This window comes from Lingula anatina, chromosome 8, assembly GCF_051362555.1.
Source record: "Lingula anatina isolate TDL-2025a chromosome 8, LinAna3.0, whole genome shotgun sequence".
NCBI classification, from domain to species: Eukaryota; Metazoa; Brachiopoda; class Lingulata; order Lingulida; family Lingulidae; genus Lingula; species Lingula anatina.
The window spans coordinates 15,279,848-15,306,519 of NC_141774.1; the positions used below are offsets into that span (position 1 = coordinate 15,279,848).

The window sequence follows — 26,672 nt, forward strand, 5'->3', positions numbered from 1 at the left end:
AGGGGTGACTGTTAGCTTATCAGATATTGCACTCCAGGGTAGGGCCGCTAGATGTGAGTAAAGTCACCGGCCGGATTAACAACAGCAGTAGAAGCAATAGATATAAAGAAGGATCAACAGTAGAGGTTACAATAGTATCCCGAGAATGCATTCACACTGGAGAGACTGTCAGGTAAATTCATCCTAAGTGTCGTCGTCATTATCATCGCGTGTCAAGCTGTCTGGGATAGATTATCATGTCTAGTCACTTTCTATCCTTAGTACATCTCGGAAGATTTGTGGGTCTTTCATTTCAAGCGCCCTTAACACAGCGACCTGTACAGTCTTCTGTACCGCCACAGTTTTAGAAATTGACCTCCAACAGCCTGGTTATTGCGTAGGAGAGCCACCTAGTTTTGGGCCGCCGTCAATAATAAGTTGCTTGTTTACACAGACCGTCGTGAAGTGTCCTCTGAGTATCAGATTTGACAACCGAGTGTGCATTTTTACAACCGAGTGTGCATTTTCTAATTTGTTAAAGCATAGATTACCCAACGCATTGGCGCTATGTTTTGTTAATCTTCATATTGGCGTTATGTAATCGACAGTCAGGAATGATTATATAAAGAGCGGGATTTAAGTGTACCGCAGAGTAACTGACATGTTCTCATAAACTACGATGCTTAAACTAGAGGCATGTGATGTAAACAAGGAGAAGGTCGCCGTAGATTGAATGAGGGAGAAAGAAAAATGGAGAGAAGGCGGCGCGGGAACCAATGGAAAGTAGTTAATAAAGAGTACAAAAGACCATTAAGGTCTTGCGGTTTCTGTCTTGCGTAACAGCCAAAGAAAAAGTCAATACCCGTCATATTGACACGTTTTCATATTTATTCCCACGCAATATTACATGACTTCCCCCTGCTTGCCTGCCCTCCCCCCCCCCCCCCCCCCCCAGCTTGCAGCCTAAGGCCCTTCACTGACTACGATTATTCAGATAACTAATGAAAAGAGTGCACACTTTCACGTGTCATTTACGTACTGTGACACGTGCCGCGTAAGTGATTGATTTTTTTCTAAAGCAAATGACGAAATTTAAGAAAGCATTTAAGCACAGATAAGTTTAGTGGGTACGTAGTTGGTGTGGTTGGACTTGAAATGACTTTCTACCTGTTTAGCCTGTTTTACAGAGTACTAAAGAGATATATCTATATTATTACATATATATATATAAATGTATATACTAAAAAATACTAACTTTATGTTCGTCATTGTTCTAAAACGCTGAATAAGTTATGATTTAAATACAGAAGATTCCTTCTGTATTTAAATGAAAATGAAAGAAATGTATTTGTTTCCATCTAAACAAGATAGATAAATAAATAAATAAATAAATAAATAAATAAATAAATAAATAAATAAATGTAGATTTGTTAATTGGATGGTTGGTTAATTGACGACTGCTTTAATTAATTGATTAATTAGTACAGTTCTTGTTCATGTGGCTAGGCGTGGAGACGGGAAGGACTGCCTCTTTCTACCACCAGCAACGACGCCTGCAAGATGTACGACGCTGTCCTCACACAGGTACCGTATAACTAGGTCTTAAGCACTTTTTTAAATATAGATAGAAGCCTAAGGACTATATATAATGCGGTTCACTAAGAAAATAAGAAAAAAATAAATGTTAGAAAAGTAAGAAAAAAATCGCAAATGTCAGGGAAAATACTGCTGTAAATGACCGGATTTTCACAAACCTGTTCCCATTTCCAGTATGTCGGTTGGTATGAAGACCCCTCCGTTGGTGGCATTCAGAAAGCAATAGAGAACATGGCAACAGCAGACCCTAATTTCGGTAAGTGTCCACTTAGCCACTCTTTACTTAAAAATAGATAAATTAATAAAAATTAGGATGTCTGAAAATAAATTAATAAACATGAAAACAGGACAGCTGTCTACCAAACTCTTTTGACTTTAAGAACAGGAAAAGGGGTATATAGATAGTAATTATTCAACGGTTTTGGACACCGTATACCTTGGTGGTGAAAGGAAAAAAATTTTAATTACCATTACTTTGAAATATAACTCTTGCATGCATTGTATGCTTTCACATTTCCTGCTATTCCAGTTATGGCACACGTGATGGCTAATGGGCTGACTCTGTTAGCCGGAAATAAGTCGATAGCACATGACCCGGTGATGCAGGCCGCCGTGGCCAAGATGGCGCAATTGGCGGCAAAGAATAACATTACGGATCGAGAGCGGAACCACGTGTCTGCCGTAAAACTATGGGCAGAGGGGTAAAGTCTGTTATGTCTTGTAGACACTAGCGATATGGGATGGGGGGATGCAGGGGCATTTATGCAGAACAAAGAAAGGCAAGAAAAAAATTTGGGCTAGGACAATTTTATTGTAATATATAGGAAACAGGGATAAAATATTGCCTGGTTTTGTCTTATCTTTTTGTTATGGGAGGGGGGGGGGGGGAGGGAGGCGTTCGTTGAAAGCGGGAAGAAGGAATATGTGGGGCATATGTTAGCACCCCCTCCCCTAGACAGACCATTATACGAACATACTATCAGGTGAAAGTATTTCCTCTTCTTCTTATTATTATTATTGTTATAAATGTACTTACTGTTGCTTTCTTCGACCAAACTTGCAGATAAATCATACATACAGATAAACAATATAGTCATTGTACAATGACACTGACAGACATTAGTCCCAAAACCTAATGCCAAATAAATATCCATTACATCCGAATTACCAATTGTACAGAATTAAAATTTGGTGACTTTGCTTGTATTATTGCATCAGAATTGACAGTAGCTTATTTTGTGCATTATTATTTTCTGTTTATTGTCTGCACAGTTGACTGCTTTGCTGCCTTTGTTTATTTTTTGTACTCGTTGCATCTCGAAACATTTGAAATGAATCAAGTGTTTGAAAAAAAGCTTCCTTAAGTAATGTTTATTCACCCTGAGGTTCAGCGAAAATTTGAAACAAATCTCTACGCTGTAGCATACCTTTGCCATTTCAAGTTGAGTTGTGTTTCAAGTTATCTCTGAAGCTCGGGTTGTGTGTGTTGGATTTAGCCTTAAACTTGTCTCCTTCGATTAAAACCAATACTCTGACATATATTTTCATACTTTTGAATAAGTAGACTGAAAAATAAAACAAGATTGTTTTTCTCGAATTTTCTTTGCATGTGGTAGGACCCAACGTTATAAACCTCTTGCTGTACGTTGTAATTCTAATATGGCTCCAGACATTCCTTAACATATCAACCAGCATTAGTCTGGGCTGACAAAGGTATCACCCAGTGGGTACTAAAAAAAGAAACAATAGCACCAAAGTCTACCCGTTTCTTTACGTTAGACGTAATATCACGTGTTTTCTTCTCAGGTTTCCTCGCACCGCACCTGTGTTCAAGGTGTAATACTTCGTATTTTCAATGGAAATACTGCTAATAGTCTTCAATCAAATATTATCCAGTTTCGCCTGCCTTGTTCAAGTCCGTTTGGTAGTGCCTGTCAGCTGGCCATGCTGGTCAAAGTTTGGTATTTTCATATACTGTTTACAATGGTTAGAATTTTTTTAACTCGCACATCAAATTGGGTTACGTACACTCAGATGTGTTTTTGGAGTGAATTATTTTTGTTGTGTTATTTCGTGTAATATCACTACTGTGTAATATGAGTACTGCTTTTGAGGTTATGCACTTTGCCTACTAATCGCAGTTACTACCGGGGTACCTTGAATATTCTACAGCTGCGCACACGTCCAAAAAAGAAGTCAGTTGCTTGTAGTCCCTGCTTGTTTTACTTTGAATTTAAACTTGGAGCTGGAGTCACAAAAGAACTACAAAAGTAAACCTTAAACTGGTCTTAAACTTTAAGACCAGTACTTCAGGCAAGATAAATTCGAAGAATTACTCTTTAATTAAACAGGCATTGTCCTAGTCTGGTCGGAGGTACGCCAATGACTTTCTTATTGTAAAAAAAAAGTTGCAACATTTCATGCCTTTGGAGCGCTGCTGATCTATCTTGGGTCAAAGCAGTCTAAATACACTGTATATATTTAAGACCAGTCTAGAATTGTATTTTTAAAAGACAAGCTTTTGGGCAAAAATATTTTTAAGACGAAATACTAAATACGTAGTCCTGTTTGAGTACCACTTAGGCGGTAACACATGTTGTTTAGATCAGCCAAAAAACGTCACGGAAGTATTGCTCCAATAACCTCAATCCGCTTATGTTCCTTTTATAGACCTCAACTAGGTAATTGCTCGCTTGCAACTGTGAACTTCTCTGACCTTGACCCAATTAAAGATTTTTTAAATGTTTTGTTTGTAAAGGGACACTCCGGGAGCGTGTAAGATTTGGGAAGACATCCTGTTGGATCATCCGACCGATTTACTGGCCCTGAAAATGGCCGCTGACACCTACTTTTTTAATGGAATGAAACCGGAAATGAGAGACAGCGTAAGCCGCGTGCTGCCGTCTTGGAAACCTTCCATACCACTCTATGGGTAGCGTGCGCAATTAGCTGTTTTTTATTTGTTATATCATATATGTTGTTAATAAATTATTTTTTCTGATGAGCACCTGCTGAACGAGAAAATTTTCTTAATTACGATAATTAAAATTATTACCGTTTATTCACAATAAGAAGTCTGTTGTATAGTTTTTTTGTGCTTCGTGGAAGGACTCATTATATGTAGGTGGTTCACAAAATATGCAGTTCATTAAATTTGAACATGTTTCTACATTCAATGATTGACTTCATAAATACATTGTCAACTGAATTTTGTAGATATTTGACAGGTATGCATGCTTTTACGTTGGAAGAAACGTATTTATACGACGAGGCCGTGAAGACGGCTAACAAGGTAAATATGTGTATTTATATAATATAATATAATGTGGCTGAAAAGGGATAAACACTGTTAAGAAATCTGTTACAAAGTTGAATGGAAGAAGGTTGTTTTCAAGTTGTGGATATTCTTCAAATCCAAAGGTATTCGCTGGGATAATGCTATATAAAAAAGGTTCAGCAATTACTCTTCGACTTAATAAGCTTGATGTTGATACATGTACATGTATAATATGTGAAATCTGTTCTTTACTTCATTTTATGTAATACATTATGATACGGTCGCTTTGCGGCCTTTGGGGTTCTTGTCTTCGTGGGTTTTTATGAAAGACACGTCGTTTACATTTATATTGAATTTATTTACAATTTTCTGTAAAGCAGTTGATCAAAAGGAAAGATGCCACTAATAAAGTCATGTCGGTAATGTAGGCTATATACAATAAGCAGTCTTATTTGAAGGCATGGGATTCTAATAGCCATAAAAATACGTCATATAAATAATACAAATAGTAGTATTTGCTTGAGAAAGGGGTCATTAATTCAGCACATGCAGAATTCACGTTTGTCTAAAGAAAAACAATTAATGAAAATATTATCTTTCTTTCAGGCCTTGAACATCAATCCAAAAGACGGCTTTGCAACTCACGCGATATCTCACGTGTACGAGATGAGAGGGGAGCACAACAAGGGCATCGATCTCATGTCTTCTAATGAACGCGACTGGATGGTGAGTTTATCTCATTTCTAGAAATGCGCAGGAATGATGACTGAACCAAAGCTAGATATCATTTAAGTTATGTTTTGTTGACATTGACTATGTGATTTTTGACGTAGGCCTACAGCTGTATGCTTAAGCACCGAGTAAAAGTTAGTTTAAAGGGTGGTCTCTGATATCGGACATTGATTACATTTTAATTAGTAAAATGAGTAATAAGATATACGAATCCTTCAACTTTTACCCTTTTTTAAATAATTTGAAAATTATTTAAAATTAAAAATATAGCGCCATTTATATGTAAAAATCAGACAGAACATTGCATTTAAAAGAACTGATCAAGGTCTGAATAGACCTAATTTTTGAGGCTTGTTGTTAAGACATTCCTTCAATTTTTAATTACTTTTGTGGAACTTAATCTTTATATCTAAATGTCAGACTTGCAGAGCGATAGCTGGTCACTGCTACTGGCATTGGGCTGTGTACCACGTAGAAAAGGTATGATGTGCATTATATCTATGTATTTTACGTTTGCTATTTGAAACTGGATCCAAGCTTCGTTACTTACCAAAACATTAGGCATTGGAAGAAAAAAAGCCAGAATATTTGTTTTATCCAAGTTTTACAATTCGCTGGCGGATACATTATTATATTATATTATATTATATTATATTATATTATATTATATTATATTATATTATTTACGTTCCAATTGAAAATTACTGCATGTGAAACAAACATGCTTTTATTCCACCATTTGGCTTTCACCTTGAACGGTTTATGGTTATATAAGCCACACAAAACGGGTTAAAAACACTATACTGTTTGTAGATTATTGTAACAAAATGAATAAATAAATAGTTAAAGCAAACAATCAAAACGGAAGCAGATTTTTACAATCTTAAGGCCCTATCCTACCAAAGTGACTGCCGATCCAGTTTATTTCTTTCAGAGATGTAGGGCTCCGTGTCCACACTCATCAAAATGGCATAATTTCTCACGTTTTTATTGTAATTATTAAGTTTTACACAAGTTTTAGTATTACAAATCGGTTTTTAAGATCTGTGTAAACTGTGATGTATATCTTTGTTCATTGTTGTTACCTCTGTTCAGCTGGTATGCCAGATGATATTTTGGGATGAAAAATGTCTGTTTCATAAATGTAGGATGGTTTTAAATATAACATCAAATATATTTCTTTCAAAACAAGGGTGAATACGAGAAAGCTCTCGACATATTTGACGCCGAGCTGGGAAAGCGTTGCAATGATGGCAACATGTTGGATCTTACCGATGCCTGCTCTATGCTGTACAGACTAGAGATGGAAGGTGTGTGAAAAAATAAATAATATTGAAATGGATTAACAATAAATAAATTAATAAACAGGGAAACACATAGGAAAAAGTATGAATTTATTTCTTTATGTAAAGAAAATCCCAAATATGTACCTTTGTAAGAATTGGCCTTCTCTTCCTCTCAGTCCACCGGACCTCTAGATGTTAAAAATACAAAATGCAAATAACCTGTTTGCATGTATTGCAAGCATCGTCCAGTTGTCCGCCAAGCATTATCTTAGGCTTCGTTCACATGGAAAGTCTATTTTCTAAAGCGCGAGCCAGTTACTATAAGTTACTATAAGTAACTGGCTCTCGCTGCCAGTAATTACGCCGCGGGATATTCAGGGCACAGACCGTGATCATAAGATACCGCGAATAGAAAATAGATTTTTAGAAAAGCTTAACCTGTGTCGTTACTGATGCATTTGTTTTTGTCTAAAATTAGGAGTAAATGTTGGAGAAAGATGGAACGAGATTCTTGAGACGTGTCAGAGTCACGTGGGTGATCACGTGCAGTGCTTCACTGACGCCCACATTCTCATGGCGCTTCTTGGGGCTAAGGAGAAAGAAATAGCAAAACAAATGATGGATTCGATAAAGTCATTTGCAGTGTAAGTTTTGCTTGTTTTCCATCTTTTCAACCCCCGTTTTTATTTCCAGTAAGCACACAGGTCTATAAAAATTATCATTTTGTCCTCCTCTGTAAGAAAACGAAGTTTTTCTATTTAACACAAAGGATAGTCATCAAAACTTCAGTTACTAACACTAAAATGCTTTTTGTTTTGAAACAGTAAATTACTAATTTTAATCCTTGTTATTTTAATACACATTTTGTTTTGATACAGTAAATTCTTGATTTTAATCCTTGTTATTAAAAAATCCATTTAAAAGAGAATCACGTTATTTTATTGCCAGCGGTGGTTCAGTTTTGAAAGATTTGTATATTCTAGTAAGGGGCGTGGCCACAACCATGAGGTTGCAGCGGAAGTTGGCGTGCCTCTTTGTGAAGCCTTCGAAGCATACGATAATGGTGACTTTGGTAAAGCAGTTGACTTGCTGTATCCTATTCGTTATAAAGTCATAAAAATAGGCGGAAGTCACGCACAGGTGATTGAGAAGATTCTTGAGTTAAACTTAATTTTGTTAATATTTGATATTATTTGTTTGGTCACGTTTAGAAAAAATAAATACAAAAAGTAAAGATGATAATGAAATAGTTCTGTTTTTGTTTCTGTCGAGTTTAATGACGCCGATTAGGACATTTCCGTTGATGTCATTAGGCAGACTAATTTGTCGTTTTATGAAATTATTTTGGCGAATGCATAAAGTGAAATCATTCTCCTAGTATTTTGCTGTAATAAATTTCATTTTATGTCCATGTAGAGAGATGTCTTCAACCTGTTTCTCATCCAAGCCGCGCTGAAATCACAGGAGAAAAAACACCACAAGATAGCAAGGTAACAGTAAAACAGTAGGATCTTAGTGCATGTAGCCTTCATGCAAAATTATACATGTCCATAGTGAAGAAAATGTCCATTTATTATATAAAAATACTAATTAAAAATTTATTTGAAAAAAAAAAAAAAAAACGCTTACGAAATCGAGACCAGTTAAGCCCACCAAGTCCACGGTATTTTACTCAGTACCTCAGAATCTCGCCACCTACATTTAATGTTTATTTTTCAAGTGAGAAAGCATACGTCATTACCACAGGTGTTGAAATCAATAAAAGCTGCTCTGAAGTCCAGGTCAACTTATGCAATATTTTTTATATATTTGCAAGATATAAGTAAGCTTCATCGAAATATTATCAGACGCTCGTGTTGATGGAGGTATGTTAATTTCCAGGATTTTATTGAATGAAAGGAAGGCACTGAAGGAGAACTCGCCCATGACTGACCGACTGATCCAGAAAGCACTGGCACTGCATGCTGATTGAAGACAGCAATTTTGGGGAAATAAAAATCAAAATAAAGGATCGTGTTTGATACGAAAAGGTATAACATGGCTATAATGTAGCATAAAATATGATTTATGTATATCTGAATGAATGATTAATTTAGTTTTTTAAATAAATTACATATTCATAATTGACTTACTGGTACCGATAATAATATAGAACAAATTCAACTTTAGTCGTGGGGACGCTTTTTCTGTTAATATAACGATGCAGTGTGTTATAGACATAAATTTAAAGCGTGTTATATAATTTGTATGATACAGAGATGATTCATTGCTCGGTGTTGTCTCCCTTCGCTCACTGTCTGATAGTCCTTGCGACAACTTTGAGGCCTTTAGATGCTGAAGCTAATTAAAGGCGTCCTTTTAAGCCTAAAAGTTAAGTTTTGGAGATCACATCGCATAAATCTGAGGGGAACACGTTCAAAAGTAAGTCGCTACTTGGGTACAGGTCCTTTTACTATAAGCAGAGAATAAAGCTGTCTGTATAATAGCCCTCTGTGATGACGACCTGAGACAAGCAATGCATACGAGAAAGCATTTCCAGAGCACAGTTTAAGCACACCCGAGTCTCATCCAAGGCAATGGCGATCATGGACTCCCTTTTTTTTATATATATATATATATATTGGTAGTGTTGGAACCAATTAATTGTTTATTAATAATAATAATAATAATAACAAACTTTTCTCAAATTTTCTTGTTATCGTTTTCCTTATGTAGTCTTTATCGTTTCTCGATGCGCGTTGCCATAGTTAAATTATGACAAAGTGCTCACCTCGAGGTTTTATCGAGGCCTACAGTACACACCTGTTTTCCATCACAGAGTTTTGGAGATTATTTGAAATAACAGATTGGAGCGTCATGATGTACATCTATACCATACAGCAATATATGACGTGAACTGTGTAATCTTTTCAACGTATAAACTGGGTTCATTTGTTAATAGGAACAGGAAATAACACGCTATTTAAGATTACATGTCCGTCTTTTGACCAGTGCTGGCAAGCGACTAAACGACCGAAGATGACAAAATATAGTCAGGCGATATTGGTTTATTAGTTTGCGTACGTTACTATTCTGTTCGTTTACAGTATTTTTCAGTTACACTATGCTTAGACAATATGTAAAGGCTATTAGGCTTATATGCCCCCCCCCCCTTCCCCATAGTTACTAGCACAATGTTTAAGTCAGTTAAGAGGGCGTGTTAACTCTACAGTCCAACGGATTGTTTTAGATTTTCTCCTCCTTCCACGAGTGTGTATAAGGTCACCATTTCACTGGCGTGTTTGCTGAAACGCGTGTACTGGCCTTGTTTTCACAGAAACCAACCATACCGACTTGGGCCTTGCATATTATTTCATGAGCCAGCCTGTGTCGCTCTTTTCATCTGGGGAAGATGCTTCACTACACTCGTGTCTTTGAGGGAAGGGCTACAGCACACGACAGGGAATGTGCTGAACAAAATGTGTATAAAACTATGTTTAGATTAATTGAACAGGATACCTCCTTTCGCTGCGTAAGTTAGTCTTAGACGTGCTGTGGGGAACTCACGAAACACTTATAACTTTTGACGGAGGAGTTATAGAGAACACACGTAAGATATATGACTGTTGGACGAATGCGTCCTTCTCTTATCCAGTGAGGTACATATCGTGTACTCCCTTGTCTTGTCTAACATGAAATGGCACTGAAGCACTGTCTTTATTACGCCATGGTTCTGTTCTTGATGCTAGGGATTCAGTCCAGGTGTCTTGGCAAAGTGTAGAAAAATACTGTGGTATCCATCCAGCAACTGCCAAACAGCCAACAACGCTCCATATGTATTTCATAAAATTCCTTCGCACTGGTGGAAATGAGTCTCTCCCCCCCCCCCCCCCCCCCCCCCCCCCACACACACACACACCCAACACACACACAATCTTCTCATTGAAAATTATCACTGGGGCTATTATTAAAACACTCACTTATATGTTTGTTTTTACAATTAAAGCACATTAATAATATAGTCTTAATCAAATTAAAGACGTGTAATTCTAATCCCAGCAATTTTCCTCATCACTGCCGTCTCCACAGTCGTCGTTCTTGTCGCACTGATAGATAGGATAAATGCAGCGACCGTTTGTGCATTTGACGTTGGGCTGAGGGCATGGACAGTTCTTCTCGTCGCTCCCGTCTCCACAATCGTCCTGCATGTCGCACACCCACTGGGGAAATATGCAAATCCCAGTGGGGCACTGGTGGGTCTTGTTCTCGGAGACGCATTGGCAGTTTCCGGTGTCGTCTGCTTCGTCACTTCCGTCCCCACAGTCGTCGTAACCATCGCATTTGAATGCGACCATGATGCATTTGCCGTTTGCGCACTCGAATTGCTTGTCCCCACACGGAGACGGGCAATCTAGTTCGTCGCTGCCGTCAAAGCAGTCCTTCGTGCGACTGCGATCGCAAGCCAAAATCGCATGGATGCACTGCCCGTTTGCGCACTTGAATTGCCGTTCGGGGTCACAGTCAGAGAACGTACAGTTATCTTCGTCCCCGCCGTCTGCGCAATCGAGAGAGTAATCGCACACGAAATCTTTCGGAATGCACTCAGCGTTTGAGCATTCGAAGCCCAGGCTACCGCAGCGGTTTGGACAGTCTTTTTCGTCACTTCTGTCGGGGCAGTCGTTGACAAAGTCGCACCTCACTGACTCTGGCACGCAGCCTCCCTGGGCACAGGTGAACTCCGTGTCGTTACAAGGCCTGTAGGTGCAATTTGTTTCGTCGTACCTGTCACCACAGTCGTCATAATGGTCGCAGACAAGAGCGACAGGAATGCATCTACCATTTAGACACCGAAATTCGAAACTTTGGCATGGCGGCATGCAGCCTGTTTCGTCACTTCCGTCTCCGCAGTGATCTATGTCGTCACACACCAGTGACGCTTGGATACATCGTTTGTTAGCACACTCATACTGGTCGCCAGTACAAGGGCATTCCATTTCGTCCTTTCTGTCTTCACAATCGTATCGCCCGTTGCAACGCCAAGAGAGCGGAATCAAGGCGCCATTTCCACATTGGAAGGTGGTGCCCTCTATCGACTTGATCTGATCGCATTCGATTTTTGAGCAATTGCCGTTGGCCAGAGAAGGTCCTTGTAAAGCGAATTCGGTTAAGCGGCTCCATTCGCAATCAGAACCACCTGCAATGAAATAATTGACCGGAGTGAAATGCATGTATATGAAATAGGGAGAACTTGATAACACGAGAATAAACATTTGTTACGAAAAATATAAAAAGACGTTTTGATCTAATTTCCCATTATTTTATTATTTTTTGACTTTGAGCTCGAAACAGCAGTTACGTTAACTTGCCACCAACCATCACACTTGAATACCGTTAACATCCAGCGTTGACGAGGTCTCTCCTTATTAAAGTTTTACCTACATGTAAAACGCACCCTTTCATTCATTGTTTCAGATTACTGGCTGTAAATTTTCTGTAAGTAACATACGCTTTTCGAAACCCTGCCTTTCATAGCACTTTCACATGAATCTCCTTAAATGAACCAGACACGACATTGTAAAAAAAAAAAAAAAATTCAACTTTTTTCAACATCGTCGTTTTGCTGGTTAACAAAGTTCAGATTCTCCAATTGTCTATCATATAGACTGAGCAAAGGTATAAACGCCCCGTGTGAATAATACCTAACATTTGCACGGGCCGTTTATATTTTTATCTCAGTGTACGCAATGTACTGGACCAACCTGCAGACGGATCCACCAGGCCATTGCAAATGGCTTCAGGGTCCACATTCATACAAGTCAGCTCCTTGTAACACACGGATGTCACATCTGGAAAGGAAACGTGGTCACATTTCGGTGCGGTTGATGGAGAACCCAAAATGAACTAGTCTGACAATGGTAGATGTTGTCAGACGTGGGTTATTATATTAGAATATCTTTGTTTGTCCGAGGCATTGTCTGGGAAGGTTTAGGATTGTCCGGAGGGAAGGGGAGGTCGTACTGATACCGTTAAATCAATTTTATTGTGATAACTTATCACTGTTCTTACATGTTTACATACGTGTACTAATTATAGTGTCTTTGTAAAATAAGTGTATCCCAGTATACACAATGTACGGTGATTTAAAAAAAAAATAATATGATGTTGATCGCTTGTCAGTAATGGATTAAAAAATTGAAAGTATCATATCCAATGATTCATAGCAAAAGGCTCATTTCTAATAATACTATCACTCTCATTAGATTGATCAAACTCTTTGGGGACTCTCGCTGAGTGCAATCAGATTGACAGATTAACACGCCTCTTCTTGTTTTCAACGTAGGCCTACTCGGGAAATCACCGGCTTTTCTCTAGCGGTACGGCTACAATTTTCTCTAGCGGTACAGTTTTCTGTACCTCCCTATCTTGCCAGACAACTATCGCTCGATGTGAAAGAGGTCGGGTCTTACATTTGCAAACCTCCATACAAGGCAGAACAGGGAAAGGGCGTCGGTTCTCGTCCTGATAGCAACGGGGAAATAGCGCCTGACACAAGAAGGGCACCATGTACTGCGAGCAGTCGTGACACGCAGCCACACTCCGCAAGGACGCCAAGACGCTGGACTCCAGCGCTGTGGTCTAGAATTTAATGCAAGAATAAATGGATTAACTAAAATATAAGTTGATTAAGTAATCAGAATACGTACGTGAATCCGAACATATAATAATAATAATAATAATAATAATAGTGAAAATGAAATAACATCAGTATTCTACTTACGGTGTCTTCGTGGCCAAATACATTTGGAAAGGCTGTCCCAAAACGTATTACGTGGGGGCACACGTCCACGCGTACAAATTCACATGGGTTCCAGGTTGCTGAAAAATATTAATAATAACAATAATAAGAAGAAGAAGAAGAAAGAGAAGAAGTAGAATAAGAAGAACTTAAGAGACTCCAGAGATAATGGGTCGATATATAGGACCAGAAAGCTTATTTTTTAAATACCGTTTGTTGTTTCCTGGTCGTAAGATAAAAGCAGACCCATTGGCCTGATTGCGTTGTACTTTAGTTTAATTCTCGCTTTAACAGTTTGTCTAGATTTATATTCAATACAAAGACTTGATACAAGGTATCCAAAAGTAATTCCAAAAAAGATCTGCCAAAATGGTTCCAGAAATGGTTTTGCATATACCCAATGTATTTTCTCATAAAGTAACCATGAACCCAAACATAAATAAATAAATAAAGGACACAAAATGCGTATGCTTATGCATATACATAATACATGTATTTCATAAATTAAAAACCAGATAACCACACGCTCACCTTGTATAATAAAATACGCCATGATCGTCACACAGCCGAATATTGTAGCGGACGTCAACAGAACAAAAGGTCTGGAACACCACCCCGGCCTCGTGAAGCCACCGTACACCTCGCGTTCTTTTTCCTCTGTCTTAACCTTGTCACTGCAGAGCATGATCCCATTGAGGTTTACCTCCCGCTCCTTGTTCGCGATCAGCGCATCTAAGCTGTATTTACTGTCCATGCCAACTTCTCGCTGTTGACCACCGGCCATAGCGCCTTCAATTAACCAATAAGGGAGGTGGTCAGCTTTCTCTGGCACCGACCAGTACTCGGTTTTGGCCAGTTCTTCTTTTCCGTCCATCGCTTGCGCCAAAGGTTCAAACAAGGCGACTGGTTGACCCTAAGTGTGTTGTTCGATGAAAGAGTTATGGAAGGACACCCAAATTCTCACGAAACACCAGAACGCAAAATTAAAGCTTCCTGTAAAGCGTTTCAGAACCAACTGTGTCAGGGTTTTCAGGTCTTTCGGTAAACAAGTATTTAAAAATACAATGATACATATCAAAACAATGAAAACCGAGCCTAAAGTATACTTCGCGTTGCGGATAGCGCTGTTGATTCTCGTACAGCTTTTCTTTGAAAGAAACCAGTGTCAAAGCTAGTTTCCGTTCTGACGAATCGTTGCGTCAACGTGCTCTAGGGGAAATATGGCGACGAATGTCGTTGATGAACAACAGCAAATAATGACAATAATAATTATAAATAAAAATACTGAAAAATGTATATCAATTAGTTCATAATTTAAAGAATCTTCGAGATTGCATGCACGACTGATAAGGAAAGCCATCAATTATTCTTAAATATAAATTTCGTTTAGATCTTTTCTTTTTAGAATCTTTTAGATATGATATAACACGACGCAGCAACTTTTAATAAAAGTAACTTATTTAGGAACAGAATTGCAACAGCTTTCAGGGACAGAAAAGGATGTTTTTTTACCACAGTTTGGTCATAATCATTCCAGCATATCCACAAACATGTCAGACATCTCATTATGATGTTTGTGATAACCCATAAATAAGAACAAAAAGTCTGAAGTCTTGTTTATCTGACAGTTGTTATTCACATTGCAGCTAGATATTTGAGACGTCATGCAAAAGACACAAAAAACAATCGAATTACTAGAAAAAATAAGGTGGTATCGACAGCCCCAGGTAAACTCTGCCATATGATCTAGACCTACAAAAGCAACTCTTCGAAATTCATTGCATGCCGCGCCCGCCAACGTGCCTACGGCTCTTTACTTTAAGTGTCCATAATGGTAAACAAAATGCACACTGCAGCTGCGCCAAGACGTTTCCTTGTACAGATGATAAGTCTATTTTTTTTTTACAAATAACCAACCGTTGCCTTCTTTCTGATCACTAATGCAACTGTTCAATTTGTGCGGCAGGTTTTGTACAATCCGCCAATCTTATAAACAACATGTGCGCTTGTGTATAGTGACAAGTCATTTTTTTTGCACGAATCAAGAAATGAACTCATGCGCTCATACAAATATGTGCTCTGTATAAATACATTACACACAAAAAAGTTTACAAAGTCGACTGATATACAATGAAAAATGAAATAATTAATGAAGAAATGGATCAGGAAATAATTCATCCAGAAATTCAAGACGTTTCCCATGTAGATATGTTTTAACATTAAAATTCTAATTTTTAAAAAATTAATTTTTTCTTCACAACTGAACAGCAATGACATCATTTCGGCACCCTCACCCGTAAGTCCTCCGGCTCGTGATCTACCACCTGAAAAACAACTGCACGCACAGAGGGCGTCGCTAAGCAGGAGGTAGGGGTATATGAGGGAGTAGAGGTAATAGGAGTCAAAACCCTACCCTAGGTTCTAGATTCCGGTATTGCCAGCTCGATCTTGATTTCATATATAACCCATAGCAGCAATACCAGGTGAAAGTGACTCCATGGTATATTTAATATTTAACAAACTAACTTTCACGTTGCTCTGACACTCAGGGTACAAAACCCTTGCCGATAAACATTATCAGCAACACAGAGAATTAAATTTGTACTCGGATACGCATCGATAATAGAATTAAGAAACGAATAAATGTTTGAGAAAATAATTGTACATAAATACAAAATAACAAAACAGAGGAAACAACCAGAAAAATGCCATACATACTTTTTAAAGCAGAAAACGACTATAATGTTGCTTCATGATTGCTCTGTTCTTGAACTCCGGAATAAATGTATAGATTTTATGTAAAGACCAAATAAAACGATAAGTTGGTTAGCGAATTCCCTCTACCATGATCAGAGATTGTATTTTCCCTGGATCGTCAAAGATAATTTCTCTGGATAATTCTTTGGACTTTTCTGTAATGTGAAGATTTGTGCACATAACTGTGGACGTGTAGTCACCTGGCCTCATTCTGATAGAGAGTAGTTCACGAGCGCGACGGTCCCCAATTTTTAGGAAATTTGGGCATTTATTACCAACTTTTTTGATTAAGAAAACTGCAAAAGACATTGGTACGTTAAGTAGAATTTTGGGATCCCCCCTCCCGACCCCCCCCCCCCAAAAAAAAAAGAAACTTAATTTGACGTTTACTTGTGAATTTGACACCCTCCACCTCAGCATCAATTGCTGAATATTTATATCAGTATATATTCAACAATTACAAATTTTACAAAATTTTCTATCATCATCAACAACATATAATAATAATAATAATAATAATAATAATAATAATAATAATAATAATTAATACCATAAAAAATATCAAACAATTTCCTTCACACACGGCAGTTGAATTCATCACTTCCGCCTGCACAGTGAGGGTAGCCATCACAAACCAGTGATCTTCGAATGCACTCACCGCTTGAACAGTGGTAATACGTCGAATCAAAACACGTGCAGTCTCCTTCGTCACTTCCGTCGAGACAATCGTCATCGAGGTCACAGTACGAGAACCCCATGATACAGTTACCGTTATCGCAGCGAAACTGCGACTCCCCGCACGAGGAGCAGTTGCGTTCGTCACTTTGGTCGGGACAGTCTCTTTTTCCGTCACACACCATGGTAGTGTCGATACAAAGGGGTCCTTCCACACACCGAAAGTCAGTCTCGTTACAACACATGGCGTCCACTTCATCGCTCCCGTCACTACAGTGCTGGATTCCGTCACAGACGATTTCGTTGGGAAAGCAAAAACCACTGGGACCGCAAAAGAATCCTTCGCACGTATTTGTGCAGTTTATTTCGTCACTTCCGTCACCGCAGTTATCAACACCGTCACATTCATGCCACAAATTGACGCAGTTTTTGTTGCTACATGTAAAACCAGGACAAGGGCAGTTGGATTCGTCCCTCTCGTTCGTGCAGTCGATCACGCCGTCACATTCCTGTCGTGCGTCGATGCACTGTGCTTCGTCGCACTCGAAACCTTCGCACGTGCAACCGACTTCGTCACTTCCGTCCCTACAGTCGTCCATCTCGTCGCATACCCATGCAGGATTAATACACCTCCCATTAGAGCAGAGAAACTCCAAGCAAGGGCAGTTGTCTTCGTCGCTTCCGTCCCCACAATCGTCATATTCGTCACACTCATAATTAGAGTTGACGCATTTGCCACTGGAACACTGGAAGTGCCCATGCGCTGAGCAGTTGCAGTTGAGTTCGTCTGACCGGTCACCGCAATGGTCGAAAAGATCACAATAAAGCACTCGTGACACACAATTATTGTTCTTGCACCAGAATTCGTTTGTGATGTCACAGGGTGAGCAGGTTTCTTCTGTTTCGTCACTTCCGTCCTCGCAGTCAATTATGTCGTCACACAGCCAAGATTTCCAGATACACTCTCCGCTGTGGCACTGGACCTGCAGGTTTTTGCAAAGCGAGGGACAGTTTTTTTCGTCACTGCCGTCCACGCAATCGACTCGTCTATCACATCTTGAAGAGATAGGGATAGTTGCCCCATTTTCACAGTAAAACTTTGAATCGTCGATAACTTCGCCTTGACTTGTACATTTCGGGACTGCATCGCTCGGTAGCGCTAGCAGTTCAGAAATTTGCTCATTGAATCTGTACCAGTCGCAACGGCGTGGGCCTGAAATCAAATGTTGATACTTTTAACTTTCTTTCAAATACATAATTATCTGTTCATATGTGCCAATCCACAGATCCGTATTTCTTTCACTTAATATTATATAAATAAATATGATCATTTCATGATCGATTGAAGGAAAGACGTAAGTAAAACCAATTCCTCCGAGTTTTGCTATACGTAAAGACAATAATCAAATCATTTATAAAAAGTACCCTTCATACTGAAGATATAGAATATATAATCCCATCTGAGCAGTCACAAAGCCGCCATACCAAAGTGACGGCACAATGACGTATTATGTCCACCTGCGGGATCATAGTCCGCTGTCCCATATGCTGTTATATAGCGAATGCCAGCGTCTTTGCGTAAACGACATGTAACACACAGAGAAAAAGTAGGGTGCAAAGGTGCAAACAAAAACTTTAATACAGCGAGATGTGGGACCAGCAGGTAAACAACCAGTTAGACTGACATCGGCCCTACCGCACATCAACCAGCAGACAAAAATGAAACCGAGACAAAACAAAGTTTCACATGTGTGTGACGTCATGTATGTGACGTCAAAGCGTTGAAATGACGTCGTGTACGTGCCATCTTGGTCTTATTTCATGCCTTACCTACCTGTCGGCACAGCAGTATGTTGACATAGATTGGTGATGTTTAATCCAATCCTGTTAAGATCACGTTGGCACACTTTCGTCACAACTACAATGACAAAATTTTGAAAATTTGAATTGAATTAACACTTTTGGCTCCACAGTTGTGTCGATAGCGCATTAGTTGAAATTAAGTCTCTCTTCTAAATGCTTAAGTGTCTTATCCTGCACTAAGAATATTTTTCTGTATTTATTCCTGTTTTTATTCCTACAAAATAAATCAAAACGGGCAAATTACAGTTGTTCGTGCAGATACACTGTACATTGTATCCTTTATAATTATTTCCGTCCACTTATACGTTTAGCTGCGGCGATGCATTTGAAAAATATCGGGAAATCAAGAAAATAAGATGAATAAAGTAATATAAAAGTAATAAATAGCAAATATAAAACTAGTAACAGTTATTGGATTTGCCAGTAATGCATGCACATAATCACAAAAATAAATAAATAAATAAATAAATAAATAAATAAATAAATAAATAAATAAAAAACATACATTTGCAAATATCTTCACAAGGTGGCGCTGGCGACATCCGCCCGCCCTTGTCTACGTGGCAACGTGGGAACATCATTCCGCACACGAAGGGTACAAGGTATTGAAAACATGGCGGACAAAATGGCGTCTCTTGGAACCGTGAGTATATCATGGACTTCAGAGCTGCCTCCTGGTGAAAAAGATGGATATGAATATTCAATAAAGACATAGCATTAGAACAGCAATTGTTTATTGCCTGGATACGGTTTTTGATAATAATAATAATAATAATAATAATAATAATAATAATAATAATAATAATTTATTTGTTCTTATTGAATAACAATACCAATTTTTATTAGTCCATTATAATGATAATCTTCATATTTTGCTTTAGATATTTAATGTTTCCTAATTTTTAATTGGAAAATGCTATCATCAAAAGTAATGCCTTAATACTTTAAAAATGGAAGCAAACAGAGTGAAACGCGAGTAACTATCCAATGTGAAGGTGGTGCGTTAATTGAGTACAATTCCTCAACTTACAGCATCTTCGTGGCCGAATGCATTGGGGAAAGCGGTGCCCTCAGTGAGTACGTTGGGGCAGGCGGTGATGTTGATATATTCACACGGGTCCAGCTTCTGTTCTGCTGAAATTGGAATTCAGTGATTGTTTAACTCCATAACACTTCGGTGAAATTCAAATAATAGTGTAGACAGCAAAGATAGCAAATATACAGACATCATGACAAACAGGAAAACCGTGTTTGTAAAACTAAACCGATCGAGCTGACTTTTTGAAAGGAACATGTCTTTCTTAAACAAAGTCACTCAGATAAAATAATAAAATGTTTTGCACTCATGGGGTGAACACCATCAAAGCACTTGCAACAACAACAAAAAAAAAGGGGGGGGGGGAGAACACACATATACATACACACAAAATTAACAACTTTTGTAAAAATCAGCCTGCTCATCCTAATTTTCAAGGAAATCTTTTTAGGCAAACAATGATACTCAGAAAATTTAAAGTGAAACAAATATATAGTTTTGGCAGTTACAAGGACTGCATGACGTTTCGGACGGGACAGCAACGGCGAAGGTCACATCGACGTCACGGACAAACAGTCATTACATGTAGAATAAAGACAAACAGTGTCTGTACGTAAAAACAAATTATAAATGTTGAATGAATTATTTTAGGTCATGATGTTGACACTTTGCATTATGATTAGAGTATAAAAAGAGAATATAAAAGCCGTTTCATGGAATATTTTATTTCATACCTTCGGCAATATCTTTTAACGGAAGGTGTGGACTCGGAAAATCTAGATTTGCGCAAATACTGTACACTTATAATATAATTTACCCCCCCCCCCCATAAATACCTATCGAGCTCCAGACAATATTACCACCTCATCTGCCTATACTATTAACGTATGCTACTAAGCTTTAAATGGATGTGCATATGTTTATGCGTTCGTCTTTTCGGACTCCACCACATGGTCAAAATGAAAACTTGCTTGTGGTGTATGAATGCCACACACATGCGTACACATAGCAATTCAACCGCTGTAATCACTGAAGCTACACTGTAAAAACAGTGTTTAGCACTTAAACACATTTTTAAGCCCCTTTTTTGTCTCCTTTTTTTCGACGCGTTTAGCTCCTAAGCACGTTGAGCTCCTTAACATGTTACACGCTTTGACGCGTTTGACGCCTATTAAATGTATGGTGTATTTGCTTAACTTTTAGGTGGTAAGGGTCTCAACTGTTTTAGTTTCACATGCGCGCGCGTACACACACACACGAAGTCACGGTCACCTGTAACTGCTATAGCTATCTGCGTCTATAACAGGGTTCCGTGAACTGTCAACATTGTTGACTAAGCACCATCACCTTTGCAGCGTGACTTATTCATCCTTGTGTTAGCTGACCTTGCGAAAATGTTTATTGGAATATATTTCTGAAAATCAAGTTAGGAAAATTCAGTAGTTTACTAAAAACACTAAACAGCTATCAGTTTTACTTTAAAACATTTTTTTCATATTTTGATGAAATGCGTTACGGTATTGATGTCTACTTATTTTTTACTGGAAGTAATGAACAATAGAACATCAGGATGATGGTGGGGTATTCATTATAATGGTTTATTTAAGCTTTCATCGCATGCTGGTTATTTTGGTAACGATAGTCCGAATATTTAACAAATCGCACCGCTCTAGTCGTCTACATGTACTAACCCCAAGCCAAATTTGGAATAAACCGCTAACTGTAGTTCATACAGCACTAAGATCTAATAAACGGATATACAAGATCTTAGTACAGCATAAGACGTATTTGGGTTTTTTATAAAAAAGGTTTTCAAAACATTGAATAATGTTTTTCCGGAATGTTATAAAACGCTTATAAAACCGCAGGGGCATCATATTGCATGGAGTTAAAAACACCCATAACGTTACCATACATTATTCTATACCATCACCATCATGTAACCAGCTGATAACGTCGTGAATTTGTTATTTGGATTATTACTTAACACAACGCGTTCGAGCAGGCTGCTCCACGCCTCCAACAGCTCCATACGTTTACAAAGGGAAGAGTTAAGCCAAATTGTTGAGTCTTGTAATAAACTTGTTAAGGGATTCTGAAAATTTTTTTCTGTGACAAGCTTGAAAAGCTAAACCTGTTGTTCAGCAGCTCCACGCGTTTAGGAGTTCCACACCTATAGCAGCTCCATATGTTTAGCAGCCTCACGTGCTTAGCAGCCTCACGTGCTTAGCCAATGTGCTTAGCTTGTGATAGACTTGTTATAGAATCATATGCCGGTGAAGCTAAACACATAGCTAAGCATGTAACACTGCCAACGTGTCTAGCTTTTTCTTCTGTGAAACGCTTGAAAAGCTATACGTGTTTGGCTTTTACACATATTTCTAAATGCGTATAGGCGCCTAACGTGTGTTGTATGTATTTAAATGCTAAACATCGTTTTACAGTGTAGTGTAACTTCTCCATATTTAACCCCCCCCCCACTCAACCTGATTTCCCAACCCCCACCACCCTACAGATAAAAGAAGAAAAAGAAGAAAGACAGAATTAAAACAAACAAAACCTACAAATAACATTTCCGGCTCAAGGCAATCTCAGCCACAGTCACATCTATATACACGTTTAGTGCATAAAATTACATTACCTGGATTGAGATAATAATAACATTTATACATTATTATTATTATTATTATTATTATTATTATTATTATTATTATTATTATTATGACATGGTACAATATACAAATATTAAACTTTGCCATTAATTAAATCACAAGCAAAATGAGTAAAAGAACCGAAAGCCAATCCCGATACTCACCACGTATTCCCAGATACGTAACAACTGCAGTGCCGGCTACTATACTAGTTAGCAGAAGTATTACCATCGGGACCAAACAGGGGTCTCTGCTCGTGTCACTTAACTCTCTCTCTTGGTCCTTGCAGCTAGCACTTCTCGGTTCCTTGGCGCCGTCACCGTTCATTTCATTGCCTCCATGGTTGTTTTCGACGTCAGCATCTGTTAACCAAAAGCGTTGGTCAAGTTGACCGGTTTTAACACTGGCAACCGAGCTGCTGGACGCAGCGTCCTCACCTGGTCCATTATCACACTGGTCAGTTTCGTTTTTATCGGACATGCTTGTTACGCGCGCAGGTTGTTCACAGTTTTCCCCCTGCATATGGATTAGCCTGGTTAGATTTTGGTTATAATCTGACAGATACACCCAACGATTTTATCACATCTGTTATCGAAGCAATTCTTTATCTTGTCGTATATTGTGGTTTCTAAATCACGTACAGGGGGTCCGTAAGCTCACGAAAACGAGTCTCTACCCGGCGTAACCTTTCCACGTAAATATCTGATTTTCTGAAAGCTTTCTAAACCCGTTTCTATTGTACACATAAGGGGATGTCAATTTATTACAGTTATAATGTAGGTCAATTTAATGTCAGTTTTACGACATCTTCCGAGTAATGTTCTATTACACAGATCAAAGACACCCGTACGTCATACTGCATACATGCTGCTTTTTGTACCTTGGCCCGTCGTCATATTTTATATTGTACACTCCCTTAAAAAAAAGGTGTCAAAAAGTGTAAAATTTGTCACAAACATAGGAAATAGAATGCTGCTAACATGGCTTACTCGTAGAGCAACATTTAATCAAAACAGGACAAAACACATTTCCGGGTTTAATGCCAAAAGTAACATACACAATCAACGTTTTCCATGAGGAGACCAGTGATAAAAGCCAGACAACATCTACGTCGAGTAAGATCTGGACATCAGCCAACAACTGGGCAATGAGGCTGTACTCAAATAAAAGCAAGTTCAGCGTTGACAGAAATAATTAATGGACTCGTATTAGTTGTAGAACAGCTGGTGAGAAAGTGTCTTTCCAATCGTCTGTTTCCTACTGGACGCACCACATATCATGGTATGGGGTGTATTGGCTACCATGTTGTTGGCGAGCTTTCAATGGTCAACGGGAACACAGAGCAATACTTCCAAGTACTGGAAATAAAGAAAAATGAATACTTGTGTCGAGAATATCATTGGAGATTGTGACCACCTAGTTAGAAAGCGCCAACATCTGAACACCAGCTTCATTTTTGTCTATGTGGAGAAATCTTTAAGGCCTGAAAGTCCAATAAATGACAAAGAGCACTGTCTTCTTTTAAGTTTTAAGTTTGTTTGTTTTAACGAGCCATGATAGTTCTTAGTTTATCAGTAGCGAACCTCGTAAAAAAACGCACCGGTCACAAACATGCTAATGGTAATGATTTCTGTCGTGAGTGCCCTAGAGGAAGAAGCTGGTTAAAAGTTTTTAACAGGACAAAAGAGAAGCCCCGGGCAGGAAAATCTCTTGCAACAGGTGTATGTTACCGATGGTGGGGAGTTAATGCACACTGTAATATTCATCAAAGACACGCGATGTGAAAGAGCCTACAGAGCCTGTATACCTCAATCTTTTTTTATTTAATCTTGTTTTCAGAAATGGAGAAAGGCACGATCATCCTGTTAGATAAGCAGATAAAACACACCCTCAGAATTTACATTATACTTCTTCACTAGGTGTCCAAGAGGTACAGCTTTATTTCCAGATTCGGGTAGAAAAAATAAGAAGGTATTTTGCCCTCAGCCAATGAGCAGGTCTCACTGCGTTGCTAAATCATTTTAAAACGGTAGAAAAAACCCGACGCAGATTCTGCATGCTGAAAGCATCAGCACATTTAAGATGCAAGCCATTTAGCTGGCAGGCAGGGGTGGGGCTTTCCTGCAGATATACAGATAAAACTCAGTATGCAACACCTTTTTTCCAAATGAAAAAGCATTACACAGCTCAAGATTACAAAACCGAAATTCTTAACCAGATTTAATTTGCTGTCTATTCAAATTTAGTATTGCTTGGGCATTCTACATAGATATTATCGATTTTGAAAATGACGAATCACGTGTTATTTTTATTTTGAGAGAGAACTTTATAAGAGAAACGCCAACATGTACAATACCATTGTGCTGTTTGATCGTGGTCGCTGCTGGAATAAATAAGACGTTCACCAGCTTTTAAATGTATATTTCTCCTGGTCACGAACATTACCGATGAAGCCATTGGCCATTCCCATATCCCCTAGGGCTCTGTGCTGGCGTCTACCTCCATTATTTATTTTATCTGTTATTGGATAAATCCCGTGTCGTCAGTCGAGTTATAAATAAAGCTGCGATATTCTTTCCTTTTTCTATTATATTTGAAGTTTCGTAGATCCAGTGTCGACCGAAAGCACAATCTACGTCACCATAGTAGGCCAGTATGTCTGAGGCGGACCAAAACGTCCCTTCTAGCGAGAAAAACATTATGCCATCCAACGGAACAACCCATCCGGAAAATCCGGAGGCTCACGTTATTGATGTCAACAACGACAAATTGGACGGCCAAGAAGACCCGCAGGATCACGAAAAGAGCGACAGCTTAGAGAAAAAATTAGAGAGCGAACTGAGCAATTCTAAAGTGTGGTGGGTGTGGCCCATAATCTTGATGACTTTTCTGATCATAATCGGCTGCGCGGCCTACATAACATATTACTTTTTACAAGGTAAGTGATAATCCAAACTTGTTTCGGTACAAAACACGCTTTCATAATGTTTTAGTTAACGGCGAATGTTTACAAGACCGACGGCTTTCAAACTCTTTCAAACCCACCCAGTCTGGCTGTAGAAAAAGCGACATATACACTGTAGGCCTAACACTGCATTATTTGACGGTACCATGATATTAGCTTTGTTCGGTTGCATCAGATTCAATGACCATTAGTGAAATAGAACAATTTCTGTTCTCTTGCAAACCCTGCCCAACCTGCTTTAGGTGATGATTTATAGATATCAGATGAGTACTAGCTCAATAAATAATATTATATGTATAATCGAACAATTTCTTTGCTTGGACATATACTTCGTCAGACAAACAACCCGTAGCCCTCCTTAACAGATAGATATTTTTCGGGCCCTGACTTGAATATTTATCTCCTCTACCATTCCCAGCTTGGCCTCGTCAAGTGATTTTCTTTACATTTTCTGATTTTAAATTGGATGGGACTCTCGCAAACGCCATGATTCTTGAAGAAATATTCAAATTAACTTTGACTCTCGTTTTGTCACGCGAGATGAACACGGGCACCATTTTGCTGAGATTTGGTGGTGAGGCCGGTGTAACAGGGATGGAAGTCCGCTAGGAACCGTAGTTCGCTTTCCATTACTTTGTACAGGTGACATTGGTCCCATATACTAACCCCAATGCTCCAACTAACCCTTACCGATACTAAGCATACGGGAGCCGGACTTGCATTCCTAGGATTGCCATCCCTGATACACCTGTCAGCACTACGCCGCAATTATCAACTTTTATAATCACACATTTTAAATGATATATTTTCTGTTGTGGGGAGTTAATTCACTTGGTCGAGGGTTGACCCTCATGGTCTATTTGAACCAATTTTGCATTTGAGATCTCAAGTGGCGGCACGTTCAGGTTGAAAGTGAAGGAGGAGATACAGGTGTTGTTATATACTCTTAGTACAACAGATATAAATAGGGACCAACTGGAACAATTACGTAAAAGATGACGCAGTTATTTAGATGCATAAGCCTACCAAAGAAAAGTCAATCCACACTACTGAATTCTCAAAAGTTACATTAAATAGTTC

The 26,672-nt window shown here is 38.6% G+C and overlaps 2 protein-coding genes across 5 annotated transcripts; one reads left to right on the plus strand and one right to left on the minus strand.

The window, feature by feature from the left end:
• Positions 1-79: 79 nt before the first annotated feature.
• LOC106179333 (tetratricopeptide repeat protein 38) lies at positions 80-9,551 on the plus strand. 4 transcript variants are annotated; one of them, XR_015335724.1, is made up of 14 exons: positions 80-172; positions 1,486-1,563; positions 1,750-1,831; positions 2,105-2,276; positions 4,334-4,507; positions 4,792-4,867; positions 5,459-5,578; positions 6,005-6,064; positions 6,777-6,894; positions 7,349-7,514; positions 7,854-8,010; positions 8,287-8,360; positions 8,752-8,900; positions 9,127-9,551. XR_015335724.1 is itself a non-coding variant. In XM_013562937.2 (13 exons), exons 1-13 carry the CDS (start codon positions 146-148, stop codon positions 8,840-8,842), a joined length of 1,395 nt encoding a protein of 464 aa, XP_013418391.2. In that variant the 5' UTR covers positions 80-145; the 3' UTR covers positions 8,843-9,551. The 4 variants fall into 4 exon arrangements, 3 of the variants coding, with proteins under 3 accessions (XP_013418391.2, XP_086875552.1, XP_086875553.1); XM_013562937.2 differs by having other exon boundaries at positions 8,752-9,551; XM_087019426.1 differs by lacking the exon at positions 4,334-4,507 and having other exon boundaries at positions 8,752-9,551.
• Positions 9,552-10,771: 1,220 nt separating this feature from the next.
• On the minus strand, positions 10,772-19,211 carry LOC147760451 (uncharacterized). The gene is made up of 8 exons (XM_087018779.1): positions 19,205-19,211; positions 18,912-18,995; positions 16,981-18,290; positions 14,177-14,558; positions 13,628-13,725; positions 13,317-13,485; positions 12,609-12,695; positions 10,772-12,043 (listed from the first exon to the last, which is right to left on the minus strand). Exons 1-8 carry the CDS (start codon positions 19,209-19,211, stop codon positions 10,899-10,901), a joined length of 3,282 nt encoding a protein of 1,093 aa, XP_086874905.1. The 3' UTR covers positions 10,772-10,898.
• Positions 19,212-26,672: the final 7,461 nt, after the last annotated feature.